At 35.2% G+C, this 15,775-nt stretch overlaps 1 protein-coding gene across 50 annotated transcripts in view; it reads left to right on the forward strand.

Annotated features, from left to right (window-relative positions):
* The first annotated feature begins 245 nt into the window (after positions 1–245).
* LOC311210842 (titin-like) overlaps positions 246–15,775 on the forward strand; it is a 243,002-nt gene continuing 227,472 nt past the window's right edge. For 46 of the 50 annotated variants that reach the window (XM_084289064.1, XM_084289078.1, XM_084289067.1 and 43 more), the window contains exons 1-14: positions 246–442; positions 2,556–2,659; positions 5,714–5,917; positions 6,566–6,853; positions 7,600–7,688; positions 7,778–8,022; positions 9,285–9,573; positions 9,795–9,947; positions 10,411–10,530; positions 11,532–11,669; positions 12,455–12,592; positions 13,041–13,178; positions 14,897–15,172; positions 15,282–15,407. In XM_084289064.1, the coding sequence (XP_084145190.1) occupies positions 2,569–2,659; positions 5,714–5,917; positions 6,566–6,853; positions 7,600–7,688; positions 7,778–8,022; positions 9,285–9,573; positions 9,795–9,947; positions 10,411–10,530; positions 11,532–11,669; positions 12,455–12,592; positions 13,041–13,178; positions 14,897–15,172; positions 15,282–15,407 (2,295 nt within the window). In that variant the 5' untranslated portion in view covers positions 246–442; positions 2,556–2,568. The remainder of the gene's footprint in view (positions 443–2,555; positions 2,660–5,713; positions 5,918–6,565; positions 6,854–7,599; positions 7,689–7,777; positions 8,023–9,284; positions 9,574–9,794; positions 9,948–10,410; positions 10,531–11,531; positions 11,670–12,454; positions 12,593–13,040; positions 13,179–14,896; positions 15,173–15,281; positions 15,408–15,775) is intronic. The other 4 variants (XM_084289065.1, XM_084289074.1, XM_084289077.1 and 1 more) reach the window with 3 other exon arrangements.

Here is a 15,775-nt window from a genome sequence, read left to right on the forward strand (position 1 = left end):
TTATAAACCAAAATCTTTGGAACAGATGCTGTTTTCTCAGTGAATCCCTTCTGTGCTTCTAAAATTAGTATTGTCAACCAAACCAACAGGTGGTGTATGGTTACATAGAGTGGGTCCCCTCTCACAGGATACTTTCTTTTAGGAAACCAATCAGAATTGTCACTGGTATGGTGATGTAGACCTGTCAGCAGAGCTGGGGTATATAAAGTAAAACAACCATGTTAGCACTTCTGAGCAGTCGTGCATTCCCCACCTCGCCTCGGGTGTAGGGATTGCAAAAACAAAACTACACTGTCAAGACTGTGTAGTTTTGTTTTTATGGTTAGAGGCTCTAAAATTCTCATGCTGGGATTGTCTAAAAAAACCTTACTCTGGATAAGGACGTCGTTCAAGAAGATTTCGTTGGGCTTAGCCCACTCCTACAGGCACTTTGAGAGATCAGGTTAGTAACACATTTCTCCTAATGTAACGAATATTTTATCAGTCAATAAGCCTAATGTGGTCTATTATCTATGTTTGCTCTTATGGGGTATAGACTTCAGACTATGGACATGGATCAAATAAATTGTCTAAAAAGATTATGTTTTAAATTTCAGGGGGTAAATTTTGATAATGCTCAGTAAAAAGGTTTTTACAGTATATTGTTAAAGTTGATTTAAATTAAGGTTTGAAAACTGCATGGAAACATCTGCTTAAATTAAAAACTCCTTTCTGGTCTGAGTGTTCAAGGTTATGCCATCAAGAGATAAACTGAGAAGCTCCAAGAATAGCTCTGATAAAATGCATATGGTATCAGCTAAGCACTGATGACTTTTTAAGGGAATCAACTGCTAAGGTATCAATTACATGGCAGCTCTGGAACACTTGTCTGTTGTCATTCATATCTGGGAAGGTTATTTCTGGAACATGACATTTCAGATGCATACTTTCAATCCTAATTGTATGAAAAGCCTTATAAGATTAGATCTTCATCACCAAAATTTGCCTAGACAATGAAATACATAAATTTTATGTGAACTCAATGACAATTATGCTTAAATGATTTCTAATCTATTCTAATGTCTTCAAATTTATGTATAAGCTTTCATAATGTTTATTTATATTGTAAGCCAATTTCCATGTATTTTAGCTGAGGTTCAAAACCTACAGTTGTAACTGAAGTAGATCTCAGTGAATTATATGTGAGAGGTATTTTTTTTTTCACCTTCCTTTCAGAAAACTGCTGTTGTGCTAGGACAAACTGTTGGCCATTTCTGTCTAATTTGAATACATTTTCTCCCATGAAGCTGAGAAGTTTGATAGGAGTCTGTTTTCTGTCAAGCTTGAACAAGCATCCAGATAACTAGTAGGGGCAATAAAAAGCAGGTCTAAATCCCAAAATTATATCCACTGATTTCAGTGAGAGAACTTGTCATGAAGAATTTTCACCCCTTTGAAAAGCAGCATAAATGTGGCTTGTTGTGAAAGGAACTTCACCTTCTCATTAATCTTGAAATCTGGAACTGTCACAGAATCAGGCAGAAAAGTCAAAGTAAACACCAGTAAATGTGTGGGATTAATTTGAAAAGATAATGAGGTTAATCCTTTTTAGTAAAACACGATATGCTCAGAGGAGTATTTTTTTTTTTTAATGAGAAAAAAGTAACTTAGATACATGATATTATTAAGATACTAGCTAAGTTTTAAAAAACTGAAAATTTAAAACCTTGAGTTTAACATCACTGAATAAATATATTCGTGCAAATGTAAAATACTTCTGATAGAAACTTTTTTCAGTAGCAGTATGCTATTTCAAAGTAGGATCTAGTGGCATAAGAGAAGGCAAACTATTTTTCTTTCAGATTTCACATAGCTCTGCAGTTGTTCAAACCATCAGTGTCAGTGGCTACCTTATACCCTAGCTCACATTTCGAAGGTGGTTGTCTCCCCATATTCAAAATTCCACTGAGATACTCTCTAAGAAAGAATAGTTTTATCTGTATCTGTAATGCCAGTATGGTTCTGTGTAAAATGAAATTATTAATTCCTTACAGGCTGCATTTCAAAGAGAGCCTGCTGGAAACTTTTAATTATTAAAAGCCAAAATAGATTTTAGACCTTCACATGTTTAGTTGCTGCTTAATGACCTAGTTCTCTTCCCACTGCAGAATGCAAATAATTTACACTAACAAAATATTTTCAGATCATATCAAAGAACTTTTACATAGAGATTGTTTTCTCTTTTGATAAAGGAGAATAATGGAGAAATAGAGACTAGATGACCTTCACAAGGTCACACAATGATTCAGGCAGAACTTCTGCAACACATTTGTAATGCCAATTCACAGCTTTACTAAATATAAGTTTCACATCCAGCTCAGCTAAGCGTGCCCTAAGATTAACTTGTTATACAACTTTTCAAAACCTACATTTTCCCCTTTCACCAGGTCAATGTGATTTAAAACTCTTAAGAGTGATATATTATGCGTACAGACATTCCTAATATCTAGCCAGAAGAATGTGTGCATAGTAGTAATATGACCAGTAATATCTAATTATGTTTTTGTTGCTTTCAGAGTGCCTGTAAAGATGACGACAAAAGCACCAACATTTACGCAGCCGTTACAAAGTGTTGTGGCACTGGAGGGTAGTGCCGCAACCTTTGAGGCTCATATTAGTGGTAAGGTTTTGCTTCATTCTTGCAAGATTAATTTTTATTATTATTGTGATTGATAACATTTATGCTGTGGAAGACAAATGAAAACACTTATCATAGCTCATAATCTGAATGGGTAAAGATCAGCTGAAATATGTTGAAATATGAATGCATCCCCTCAGAGGTTGTGAGGTGCTGTCAGGTTTCCACAAACATACTGTACAAAATTACAATGGTTTCCAGTCAATAGCCAATCATCCTGCCAATGAGGCTGGTATTCCAAGTTCTCATGTATGTTACAGTTGTCAAAACTGGGGGAAAATAGCATAAAAAATGTATATACAGAAAAATGGATACTGTTCAAATCAGGGCCATTCATATCAGTGCAGAGAGTAGTCTTATTTGGGTGATAATGAGAAACCAGGGTGCAAAAGTGAGGGCAAGTGCCAGTTCTTCATTGACCTAGTGCTAAGCCTCATTTTGGTTAAGGCATGCTTCTCCTTCTGTGTCCTTAAATTTAGTTAATTTCAGAGTTCTGACAGGTTAGAAGCACAAAATCTAGGTTCACATGGCCAATGAAGAGAGTAGCAAACTCTAATTTGCTAGGCAGTAGAGTTTTATATTGATCATGATAGTACAATGCTGGATTAATATTATCTAAGTTGTTATCGCAATTTGAAGATGCACCATCACTTTATAGGATAATTCTTTTTGCCAATCCCCGCAAAATGAAAACACCTTAGCATGTGGAAAAAACAAACAAACATGCAAACCCTGAGACAACATTACCAGATAACCAACACGGTGTTCTAAGTGTGTCTCTGACCTCAGCAATGACTAAGTAAAAAAGGCACATGTTCTTGCTGGGGAATTATACTGTCTTACAGGCATTAGCAATGTGATGATCCACATACCATAAAACACTCTTCTGAGTCTCGAACTACACAGATGCTCTGTGACAGGTGCAAACACATGATCTGTCCAAACTATAAACCACTGACATCTGTGGTCCACTATGATTCATCACTTGGACCCTTTGGCCAGCACTGGTTCGCACAAGGTGTTTGAACACCTACATTTTCTGAAGACTAAATCTTTGATATTTTTTCATGTCATTTTTTTGCTGTTTGGTCCTCTATCCTTCAGTTAATTGTCTCTCTTGTTGTCTGTACATTTATATGAAAAAGTTTTATCAAATAAATCCATTGTCCATTACAAACAAATACATAAATATGCCATCAGAAACAGTTAGGATGCTAATATTATGGCTCAATGTGTGATTTCAGCTCTTTTCATTTGTGTAATATCATGGAGTACTTAGGGAACTTGATTTTCCTACAGAAGATACTGTATTTTTTCTAACTGTATATACCATGTCTACCATATTTTTCTTTTAGTTCCAAATCTCACGCGAGGATATCTCTTATTAGCTCTTACACACACTGTGGGATTTTGGAATACTTCTGCACAAACAGCATTTACCAAGATTGACAAATTTGACAGTGGTTTAGTTTCTAATGCATAAAAAGTGACAGTTTTCTTTCTTTAACTAATTGCATTAATAATGGGCTACACAGCTTTATTTCTGCTGCATTATTCTGTCCTTCCCATAAGTCATGAATTATTATGAACTTGAAATTCAAACTTTTGGTTTATCTCTGATGACTCATATATAACGGGCAATGTTAAGTATTAATACAGAGCTGCCGTTTGAATGTGGAAAGCCCGGTTAATCTAGGAGTACCATGAAGAGTTTAGCAACTGCCTGAGATGCAGTTTTATGGTCTGTAAGGTGAAACTGTACTGTGTTGTATCAGATTGTGCATTAAGTGCCATATTGCAGAATATTGATACCTGATAAAAATACCCAGTCTTTCTCTGTGCACTCAAAAAGTACAGCACCCTCAAGCCCCTTGATTCAGAAGCAGTAAATACTGGAGCAGCTGGTGCATAATCATAGGGATAGCTCTACTAGGTGAGCAGTGGCTGAGGGGAAATGAGACAGCATGTCACTGTCAAGAAGGTCTGCAGTGCAGCAGGTGTTAGAACTGTGCCCATCCTCATGTCTTCATAGTACTGATCAAGAAGTTCTGATTATTTGTTTGTTTTGTTTTTGCCGTTTAAAGAATTAATGAGTACTTTTCTTGACTTTCTTTGAACCAATATATTGTTGTATTACCCAATGCAAGCAATCTTTACATTCGACATATTGTTGAAAGCAGTACATATATATGTAGGTTACAGGTTGGCAATTCCCATCACTTACATCATTGTCAGGACAATTTAATAGAATTAAACTTCTTAAACAGTAAAGCTGAGACACTTCATGCTCATATTCTTCTCTTTAGCAATAAATCTCAAAAAACTTAAGTCGTAGTGTAATATGGTATGTACAAAAGTAAATCCCTATTCCATATAAACCAGGCAAAAATAGCAATAATCTGAAGTTGATTGTATCTTTTAGTACCCAAGCTTTGTGGCATTGAACTCAGGTTCAGAGTTTCAAAATAGCTTCTAAATTTGGATCCCTTGAATATGACACTTTGAGAAATCAAAATTGCCTCGTTTTTAAAAAATATTTCCCTTGTTTGATTTACCACACAAACCCCTGTGTTCACTAATCATGATGTCGCATAAAGAAAATAAAAGATATTGGCAATATTTCAAGAAATTCACTACCTTAATTTCTAATCTCCTCTAATATTAGCTGCATTTTCTCATTCAGTGTATGTGAATTTATATTTTACATGTGTGTAAAAATGTTTTTTTTACACAAGTAAAACTTTCATCAAGTAAAACTAATCATCTAGTGTGACTACAGTCCTTCCTCAACAGGATTGCCAGAAACTGCAGTCCACTCTTTATTCAAGCAGTTTCCTGAATGCAGTTGCCAGTGCCCTTATCCTAATGTTCTATGTATTTTAAAGTATTTTCTGAAAAAGAATTTCCTTTACTATTGTGTCACTGGATCATAGATCCGTGCCTATGCCATTGCTGTAACTGTGTATGCATGATCAAGTATTTTGGTGGGTTTGGATGTGCGGTATTTCATAGAATCTTAATCTCATTTTCTCTTAGGTTTCCCAGTTCCTGAGGTGAGCTGGTATCGGGATGGCCAGGTTCTCTCTTCTGCAACTCTGCCTGGTGTGCAGATCTCGTTTAGTGATGGCCGCGCTAAACTGGTGATCCCCACCGTGACAGAAGCAAACAGTGGAAGATACACCATACAAGCCACCAATGGATCTGGGCAAGCCACTAGTACTGCTGAGCTACTTGTAACAGGTATCAGGCAGCTAAAAAAAAAAGATGTTTGTCTCTGCTAGTAATGTGAGAAAGGGAGCAATAGCAGAAGTGTCACAGGTGATGAAAAAGGTTGGATAATCAGCAAATAAATAAAGATTTTTCCCCTCAAGCAGCCTAGACTTCAGCATATATCCTCAACAAAAATTTATAATAGCATCCTTCACATGTTGACTGTATAATCTTCATTTTGTAAACTCTTAATCAGAATTACAAACATCTGTCCTACCCTACTCATCTGACCTGTCATATTGGTTACATTCAAACCAGTCATAGAAGAAGGATAAAGTTCTGCAGAATGGAGCCCTCAATGATATTTAGAACAGTAACTCACTTATAGAGTCAGACACCCTCTGTGGTTATAATCAATGTACTTCTAATTCTGCAAGCATTTCTAATCATGGACATAATCAGAAATGACAGAAATGTTAAACATATGGAAAAAAGTTAAGGGTGCTTGTGCTTTGGAAAATCAATTTCTAATGTTTTGAATATTTGAGAAGGTCTCTGTCAGTACCACATGAAGGAGAAATAGACCGTGTGCGCTTATAGTAAAGAAAATACCTAGCCCTTATAATTATTTTAAATGTAAACTATTATTTTCTACTTATTTCTTCAATAAAACTGCAGCTGCAACAGCACCACCAAACTTCTCACAACGACTACAGAGCATGACTGCAAGGCAGGGAAGTCAAGTCCGTCTTGACGTGAGAGTGACTGGAATCCCTACACCTGTGGTGAAGTTTTATCGGGATGGAGTAGAAATTCAAAGCTCCCCCGATTTTCAAATTTTACAAGAAGGAGACCTTTACAGCCTAATAATTGCAGAAGCATATCCTGAAGACTCCGGTACCTATTCAGTAAATGCCACAAATAATGTGGGACGTGCTACTTCAACAGCCGAATTGCTGATTCAAGGTAATTAAACTGAGATTACAAGCCATAAAAGTAAGAGTATTTGTTGTTTTAATGGTACAATATGCACCACTACATCAAAGTTAATTTATAACTTCTTTCTCAAGAGTTAATAATTTCTAATAAAAAAGCATTCTCTGGTGAAATTTGCCAAAGGTTGTTGTCTGAGAATTTAAAAGGATCCTTTATCCAACGTAGTTCTTCTATAATCTGAGGGATATAGACAGTAGAGAGAATCAAGTGTAGAATAGTTTCTGTTGTTCTTGCTTTCTTCAGCATATTTATCAAGGTTATATTTTTAATCTGGCTTTGGTAAAATAGACATATTACCCTACATAACTGTACATGGTCTTGTAAGTAAGCTAGGTAAAATTGACAAATGTTCTTAGAGGAGAATTATAACACTGAATCATTCTACCCAGAGAAGCCTCTCTTGGATTTCATCTTTGTTAGACTTCCAAATTGCCTGTATAGTCATTTGGGGTCCAGAACTGATTTTGAAGAATCTGCAATAGATGTATTTTTATTTATGTACGTTCTAATGACATAGTAATGCAGAAAGACAAATATTTTGACTCTTATCACAATTATCATTATGTGGCTATTGCAGGAAAAACAGATGACTGCTTTATTCTTTCTCCATTGTTTATATACATTTTTATATAAGTTAAACTGACCGTTCATTTATTTCTGCAAATATTTATTGTTGCCATATGCAATTCTCCTGACCATATTTTCTCTTCCAAAAGGTGAGGAAGAAGCCGTTCCTGCTAAAAAGACAAAGACAATCGTTTCGACTGCTCAGATTTCACAAACAAGACAAGCCAGAATTGAAAAGGTATACTTTTTAAAAACAAAGTAGGTAAAGCTTAAATATGAATGATTATGTCTGCAGTATCTCAGACTTTTTTCTTGGTTTCATTGCAGAAGATTGAAACCCACTTTGATGCCAGATCACTTACAAGTGTTGAAATGGTCATAGAAGGTGCAACAGCCCAACAGCTCCCACACAAAGCACCTCCACGAATGCCTCCCAGACCTACATCAAAATCACCAACCCCACCAATAATTGCTGCAAAAGCTCAAATGGCACGACAGCAATCACCGTCACCTGTAAGACAATCACCATCACCTGTAAGACATGTCAGAGCACCAACACCCTCACCAGTAAGGTAAACCTCATTAATCTTTCAAATAATATTAGGTTTTGAATCAGTTCTACCTACAGCAGAAATGCAGATTGAGAGAAATGAAAATGCACTGACTTAATATCAACTATGAATTTATTCTGAGAGATATAAAATGCTGTATTTGACACTGCTACAAAAGAAATACGTACCTCCCTTCTGTAAATTTTCAGTCCCATATGGAAGAAGAAATTTGTTTAGAGAATAAATCCCTTTTGACTATTTTACATACAACTGAAGTAGCACACACAGCTCCAGGCTCATGATGAAAGAAGAAAACAGTTGGGCAGTTGTCCCTTGATGATTATTTTATACAGAGAAAAGAGCAATAATACTGAGTGGCAAACAGAATGGAAGAATATATTTAAAATGTTATATGTACGGGCTCGTAATGACTGCAGAAATCATGTTTGGAATGTAGGCAAGGTGAATGTGGTTATGGAAAATGAAATCTAGCTCTGCTGTATAAAGGGTCTTGAGGAGGAAGGTGCGTGATTTGAAGAGCAGGACCTGTGATCTGGGAGACCTGGGTAGGTCTGTGCTGAGAGACAGGTAAAGAGATAATTGTTTCAGAAGTCCTGTAGTCCCAGCATCCCAAAGCAGTATCTCCAAGCTCAGCAGAACCCCATCTAAATTGCCAATACTAGATGAATTTTGCCCCAGCGAGAATAACTTGCAAGTACAGACAAAAATGAATTGATGCTAACAAGGACTAAAACGCTAGGTGAAAGAATAACTCAATAGTGCCATCTAGAGTGCATGTGGAACTAGAAGTCCCGTTCTGCTATGCTAGTCAAACCACTCGTAGACCAACATTACATTCGAAAATGAATCTAGAAGTTAATGTGATGCTGCTGCCCCCTACTGCTGTAATAGTGCAACATTAATGAACGTTATTTGGGAAATGAGACATACATGTATCTCCAAAAAAATGTAAGCTAGACAGCCTGTGAAAGCATTTTGTAAAGGCCTTTTATATCATTCCTACTAGGAAAACAAAGACAGGGGACATAGAGACTAATTATATATTTAGATATTTAAATATATGTGCTTGTGCAAAATGCACTTTGACATTTGCCCTTATTTCAACTTGGAAATCTAAGCTACTGAAATGATGTGTTACAGTGATGAGTAGGAAAAGAATACACATTAAGTATAATTTTAAAAATAGATGTATGTAATTTTCAAGTGTAACACCCCAAAAGCTTAATTTATTACACTACATTAATACTACATCTTGTCATTAGGTCCGTTTCTCCTGCTGGAAGAATCTCCACCTCTCCTATTAGACCAGTGAAATCTCCATCTCCAATCCGTAAAGCACAGGTAGTGACAACAGCTGGGGCTGAAGTCCTTCCTCCTTGGAAGCAGGAAGGATACAGTGCAACTACTGAAGCCCAGGTGAAGGAAACCAGATTATCTACAAGTGCTACCGAAATAAGAACAGAAGAAAGATGGGAGGGGAGATACGGGGTCCAAGAACAAGTTACCTTTAGTGGTGCCACTGCTGGTGAGGTTGCAGCTGGTGCTAAAGAGGTAAAGTCTATTTTTGGAAAGAACATTGTGTTTGCTCTGTGTGTGGACTCACTACTGCTGAATCTGAGAGGCTGTGCATAAAGACTTGGGTGTAACTGCTGTTGAGAGATTCCTGCTGCAAATCTTTGTTTGACTGCAAAGTTCTTTCTATGTATTTGTCTCGTGCTTCTTTTGAGTGTATGCAAAACATGAAGAAATGTCTTTTGATGTGACTAATTTAGGTAAGAAAGGACAGTGAAAAAACAGCAGCTGTTGCTACAGTTGTTGCTGCTGTGGATCAAGCCATGGTGAGAGAGCCAGCTCCAAGTGTTGTAGAACAAACTGCTAAAAGGACAGCAGCGACTGCAGTACATGTTCAGGCTGTTCAGGAGCAGGTAGAAGTAGAGCACAGACATTCGATGATTTCCCCTTTATCCCTTCATCCAACATGCAAACAAAGCATGCGAAGAATTAACAAGCCATTACCATAAAAGCATGCATACTCATATAGAGCATCTGGACTGTAAAGGAATGCTTATGGATCACTTATTCCATCACTTCCCTTCATAGCAGGATTGAACTAATTATTCTTAAACTTTTTCTAAGTTTAAGAATGCCTTCTATGAAAGTGATCCTGTATTTTCCCTTATCAGTTATTTTCTAACATTTTTCATACCCTGATGAAGTCTTTCCTCTAATGTCTTATTTATACTTTCCCCACTAGAAATAAAATAATTCTCCCTTAGTATTTTCCCTTCACTTGCATTCCTATCTTCTTTTTCCTTCTTTTCATGATCAATTTGTTAAAACCAAAGCCTTAAAATTAATTTTTTGTTTGTCTGTTACTACAAAAATCAGATGAGAAAGGAGGCAACGGTAGTACTTACCAGTGATAGAGCTACAAAACAAACAGTAATATCAAGATCTAGAGAAGGAATTGTTACTTCACAAGAACAAAGGCACATCTCTCATGAAAAGGTGAATACAGATGTTATCCACAATTCTTATACCCTATCTTATTCGAAAAAATCAAATATGAAGAAGACAAGCCTATGAACAATGAAAATGACATCCAGTGAAATTATTTTCTCCTTTGATATTTTTCCATTCTTCTAGTTTACATTGCTATCGTTCTCTTGCCCCTCCTTGGTGATGCCTTTCCTTTTTTTTTTTTTTTCTTTTCTAAATTTTATTTCCACAGTTAATGTTTAAGAATGTGATATATAACTTTCTGAAAATTTAACTTAGAAAAAAAGCTATTGTTTATGTTAAATTTTCAATGTTTCTGTTTCTAAGCTTGTAGCCTGCTTTGTTTATTGACAGCACAATGGGTCAAAATAAAGAGGAAAAACTCATTCTGCATTGAAATCCGTTTTGACAATATTAACAAGTGATTTGGGATTCAGGTTATTTTAGCATGTGTTTTATAAGATAAATTGATTTGATGGAATAACAGCTTTTGCAGAGAAATGTTACATTTGCATTCTGAAATGCTGAAATGTGAGGAAGGAACTGTAACCCATGAGTACTGAGAAACAAAAACCCACCTGGACAGAAAATTACATGCTTGTGTTCAGGTTACTTCTGGACTTCTATGCAAAATGAAACTTATCTAAAACTTACTTTAAATATACTACACTTTTTCAAAGACTATGATGCAGAACAGTTTTTCTCTGATACAATTTCTTTTATTACTGCTTTCAGTAGCAAAACAAGCATTTTTTCAATGTTTTATGATTTTTATGTTAAATGCATATACATTTTATAAAAAGGTTGTTTATGTTGTTGGCATTGTTTCCAGACTAGATGATTTTGAAATCCAGATTTGGACATTTTTCCTGTCTTTATTTTGTGCTTTTTTGTTTGTTTGTTTGTTTGTTTGTTTTTTCTTTTGTATCCTTTTCCACTTTTACAGAAAATCACTTACCTTATATTTTGAACAATATATAATTTTGAATTCCATATTTGTAAACATCCAGGTAAGAAAAGAACCAGAGAAAACTCCAGTGCCCACAGTAATAATTGCCACAGACAAAGCCAAAGAACAAGAAAGAATATCAAGAGCTAGAGAAGAAGTATCTTCCAGACATGAGCAAGTGCACATTGCTCATGAAAAGGTGAGTAAAGATGTTATAGATTTTTATACTCTAACAAGTTTATAATACATCATTCCTCATCAGATGTCCTCTGCTTCTTTATGAAGAGGAAATTACAAAGTGAAAACTTATAAAACAACCTATCCAGTATTGCTGCTCCAGATCTACTGAATTCATATCAGCTCTGTCTGCAGAGGAAGAATGTAGCTGTAGGTCCTGTGAGGATTATAGCTTTTATTGCCAATTTCATTTGGTGATTAATGACCTTTGCTTTTCGTCTGAAGGCAGATTTATGAAGATAATTGTAAAGGTCATCCTATCATGATAGGATAATCCTTATTTATATGTGCAGATTGATTTAATGAAGTTCATTAAAAATTCAGTGTGAGGACTGAATGCACCTGCTAGATCATATTCTGGAACTATTGTTCATTGAAGTAACAAATGAAATAGTTCCATCTGGAACATCTGGAATGGACATAAATTAAGTCAATAATACTCATTTTTATTCAAACTTTTTCTGCAAAACATAGCAATAATATAGTACAATTGACTAAGAAGTGGGAAGATTCTTCTGTAATTCACACACAGATTAATGCAATATATTAATGGTTTTGAATAGACTTGGTTCAGCTAGCATGTAAGATAGGCTACAACTGGGACTGTACAAAGGAATTATTCCATTTCAGCAGTAATGTTTTCTTATTGATACACATTCTGAAATCTTGTCCCAATTTCATGAAAAACTGTAATTTTGATGACAGACATTATTGATTACTATTATTTTTCTTTACCATAAAAACTAGATAAGAAAGGAAGATGTGAAACCTTCTGTACCTAAGGTAGTAATTACCACTGATAAACCTAAAACACCGGCCATAATATCGAAAAGTAAAGAAGGAATTGCTACCAAACAAGAACAAGTGAGCATAACCCATGAAAAGGTGAATAGCACTATAAAAACCTTATTTGTTTTGTTATCCTCTAGTCTTTGCAAATAGTTTCTTTCCCTAAACAAATACTAACTATACATTTACATCTCATTTTTTTCTAAGATTTATTCCACTTACAAACTTCTGGGATTGCCGTTAATTAGATTATATAATTCCACCTCAAATGTCTTCATTAATAGGATGCCCATAATTATTTTTGACTGACTGACTCCTGAATTTTAACTTTTTTTTTTTTTTTTTTTTTAAATCATGACTTTTACTTAAATAGGTGTCAGGGAGTAACAATACTTATCAGTATACATTTAATACAGAGCTGTCTGCACTGCACAAGGTTATAACCCCTTAATTCACCTTCCCTGTTCCCATTCCAAAAATGTTTTTCCATTGTTCAAGTATCTTTCAAGATAACTGAAACTTTTATTTCTGCTGTAATAATTAGATTAAAAAGGAAGCTAAGAAAACTACTGTAGTTCCGAAAATAATTGCCACTGATAAAACCAGTGCACCAGTCACAGTGTCCAGAACTAGAGAAGAAATTACAGCCAAGAAAGAACAAATTCATCTAGCTTATGATCAGGTGAATACAGCTGTTGCAGATGTGAAATGCGCTGTTACAACTTGTCTTATCTGCAAAACTCACCTTTTAAGATCTACTTGAGTACAATAGAATGTATTTAAATTAATTCTTGGTAATATGCCTGTTAGGTGGGTTGATGTCAAGTAATAGAATCAGTGTGATTAAATAAGTTTCTAGTGATACCAAGATTGATGCCTCACCTACATTCAGGTGAGGCATCATTCATGACTACATTCAGATATCTCTGTGAAAGCTTACTGACTACCAAAGTCTTTCAAGTAGTGTTTACTTGTCCAAATTTCTGACTCAGCAATCTTTTTTTCTACAAGCAGATTCCTTGCAAATTTATGGTTGTCAGATGAAACAACTTATCTATATTAAGGCTGGGATTGTGTTGTTCTTTGTACAATGAAAACTTTAACATCAATTCAGTTCTGTTCAGTTGATTATTTCTGACAGTCAGACATTTGCTGACACTGTTTTATTCCAGTATGATTACCATAGTAGTAAAGCTTTTCTACTGTAGTATAGCTAGGAACTCTTATCTATGGCAGAACACTACAGCTGCAAATAGCTTTTACTTAAAGTCTATCTACTTTGTTAGAAACAGTATGGCACATTCATGCAGTATTGTTATAAAATACAATTTAAAGATCATGGCATTTGAAAATGACTAAAAGGAATTAGAATGCAAACAGATCACAACTAATTGGTAGAAGATGTTTATACCAGCTTAAATTTGGTCCTCAATTCACAACAATTTTGAAATTGGCAGCAAACTAAACTGAGGTCCCTGTTACCTTAACACTAATTAAATAATTAAACAACATGTTTGTAAACAATCATATTTTGGCCTTGTTTAAGTCAATTTATTTTAATGCAATAATAATTTTGAAATCAACATTAGATTATAAATTAGTTGTGGAGGGTTTTTTTTGTCACCCAAAAGGCATATGATTCATATGCTGTGTTGCTGCAGAGGACATCTGGATCAGTTACAGCAATAATACAGTAGGACCAATCATCCTAATATCTACTGTTCAATGACTGGACAGAAGTTTGGACCCTGATAACATTGAAGCTAACGTTATTCATCGGTTACTAGAAAAAAAAAAAAAGGTCCTGATAAAAGTACATTATTTCCAATTTCTCAGAAAGCATAGATTTCGTTCTTTAGTAAAGTATTTTAAAATAGATTAGCATCTGAATTTACAGATATGCTTGCAGTAGCTATTTCTATAGATATATTCCTTTGTAAATACATTTGCATCAGATGCCAGACATTTCACACATTTTTAGTAGCATCTAACAGTAATATGGTGTTGATGAGCATACTGACTTGAAAATTGTGTATACAATTATATAGCTGTTGTACTCACAGACAAGTAGTCATAAATTTGACTAAAGTATTAAAAATGCAATTGCATAGAAATATTGATATGCATAAAGCATTCAAGCATAGTTATGTTCTAAATTTCTGTAGACAGAGCTTGGAAAAAATATGTCTATATTTGAATCTACTGATTCTGAAGTGTATGGGTGAACATATTTGATGTTAGTTATTACTTTTGCACATCTATGTATGGAATGCATTATCTCTGTTTTGAATATACTTTACTGAGCAGTATGTGCCCAGTAAAATACAAGTATTTGCCAAATATGCTAGCTGTTAGTATAATGATGAGTATCTGTATAAATTCTGCCCATGTTATTTGTAGATTGAAGCTGGAAAAAGGGCTGAAGCTGTAGCTACAGTTGTTGCAGCTGTTGATCAGGCACGTGTTAGATCACCCTGGGAACCAGAGCACGCAGATGAAGCTTATGTCAAGCAGAAAGGTTTGGAATACAGCTATAAAGAGCATGCTGTAAGAGAACATGTTTCTGAGGTGCCAGCAGAACATCATGTTGTCACTAAAGAAGTTAAAACTGTCTATGTTCCTCCTGAGAAACATATTTCAGCTGCTGAAAAGAAGGAAGTTCATGTATCAACAGAGGTTAGATTCTTTTTATGTTGCATTCTTTTCCAAAAACTATGTCCTGATTAAATCTGTTTCAGTTTGGAGAACAGCATCACATTCTCAACATTTTCTTTGCTTCATGTAGATTAAAAGAGACACAGAAAGCAAGATAGAGAAAACAATTCATATAGAACACCCGCGACCCCGCACAGCAAGTCCTCACTTCACAGTCTCCAAAATTGCTGTTCCGAAACCAGATCATACATATGAGGTAAGAAGTGAAAACAGGAGAACAGCATGCTTGTTTATAATAACCACTAGCCACCCATTTTGTTCTTCCTCCAACTCCAGTATGGTACTTTCTCAAGAAGGGTTTTATGTTCTCTACAGTTGTTTTTGTCATCTTCTTTGACTAATAAAGAGTAATGCTGTAAACAAACACACAAACCACTAAAATGCAAAGTGTAACTACTACTGGTTTAAACAAGATTATAGCATATTTAAGGATTCTGCCTCAATATTTTGCCTTGCAGTGAAACCATAAACACTTTTCATACAACTTACATTTTTTAGAGCAGAAATATCCCTTTTCAAGATTACTATTTGCATCACTTCACTAGCACATTGATAACAGTGCTT

The sequence above is a fragment of the Netta rufina genome, assembly GCF_964035555.1.
Source record: "Netta rufina genome assembly, chromosome: 6".
NCBI classification, from domain to species: Eukaryota; Metazoa; Chordata; class Aves; order Anseriformes; family Anatidae; genus Netta; species Netta rufina.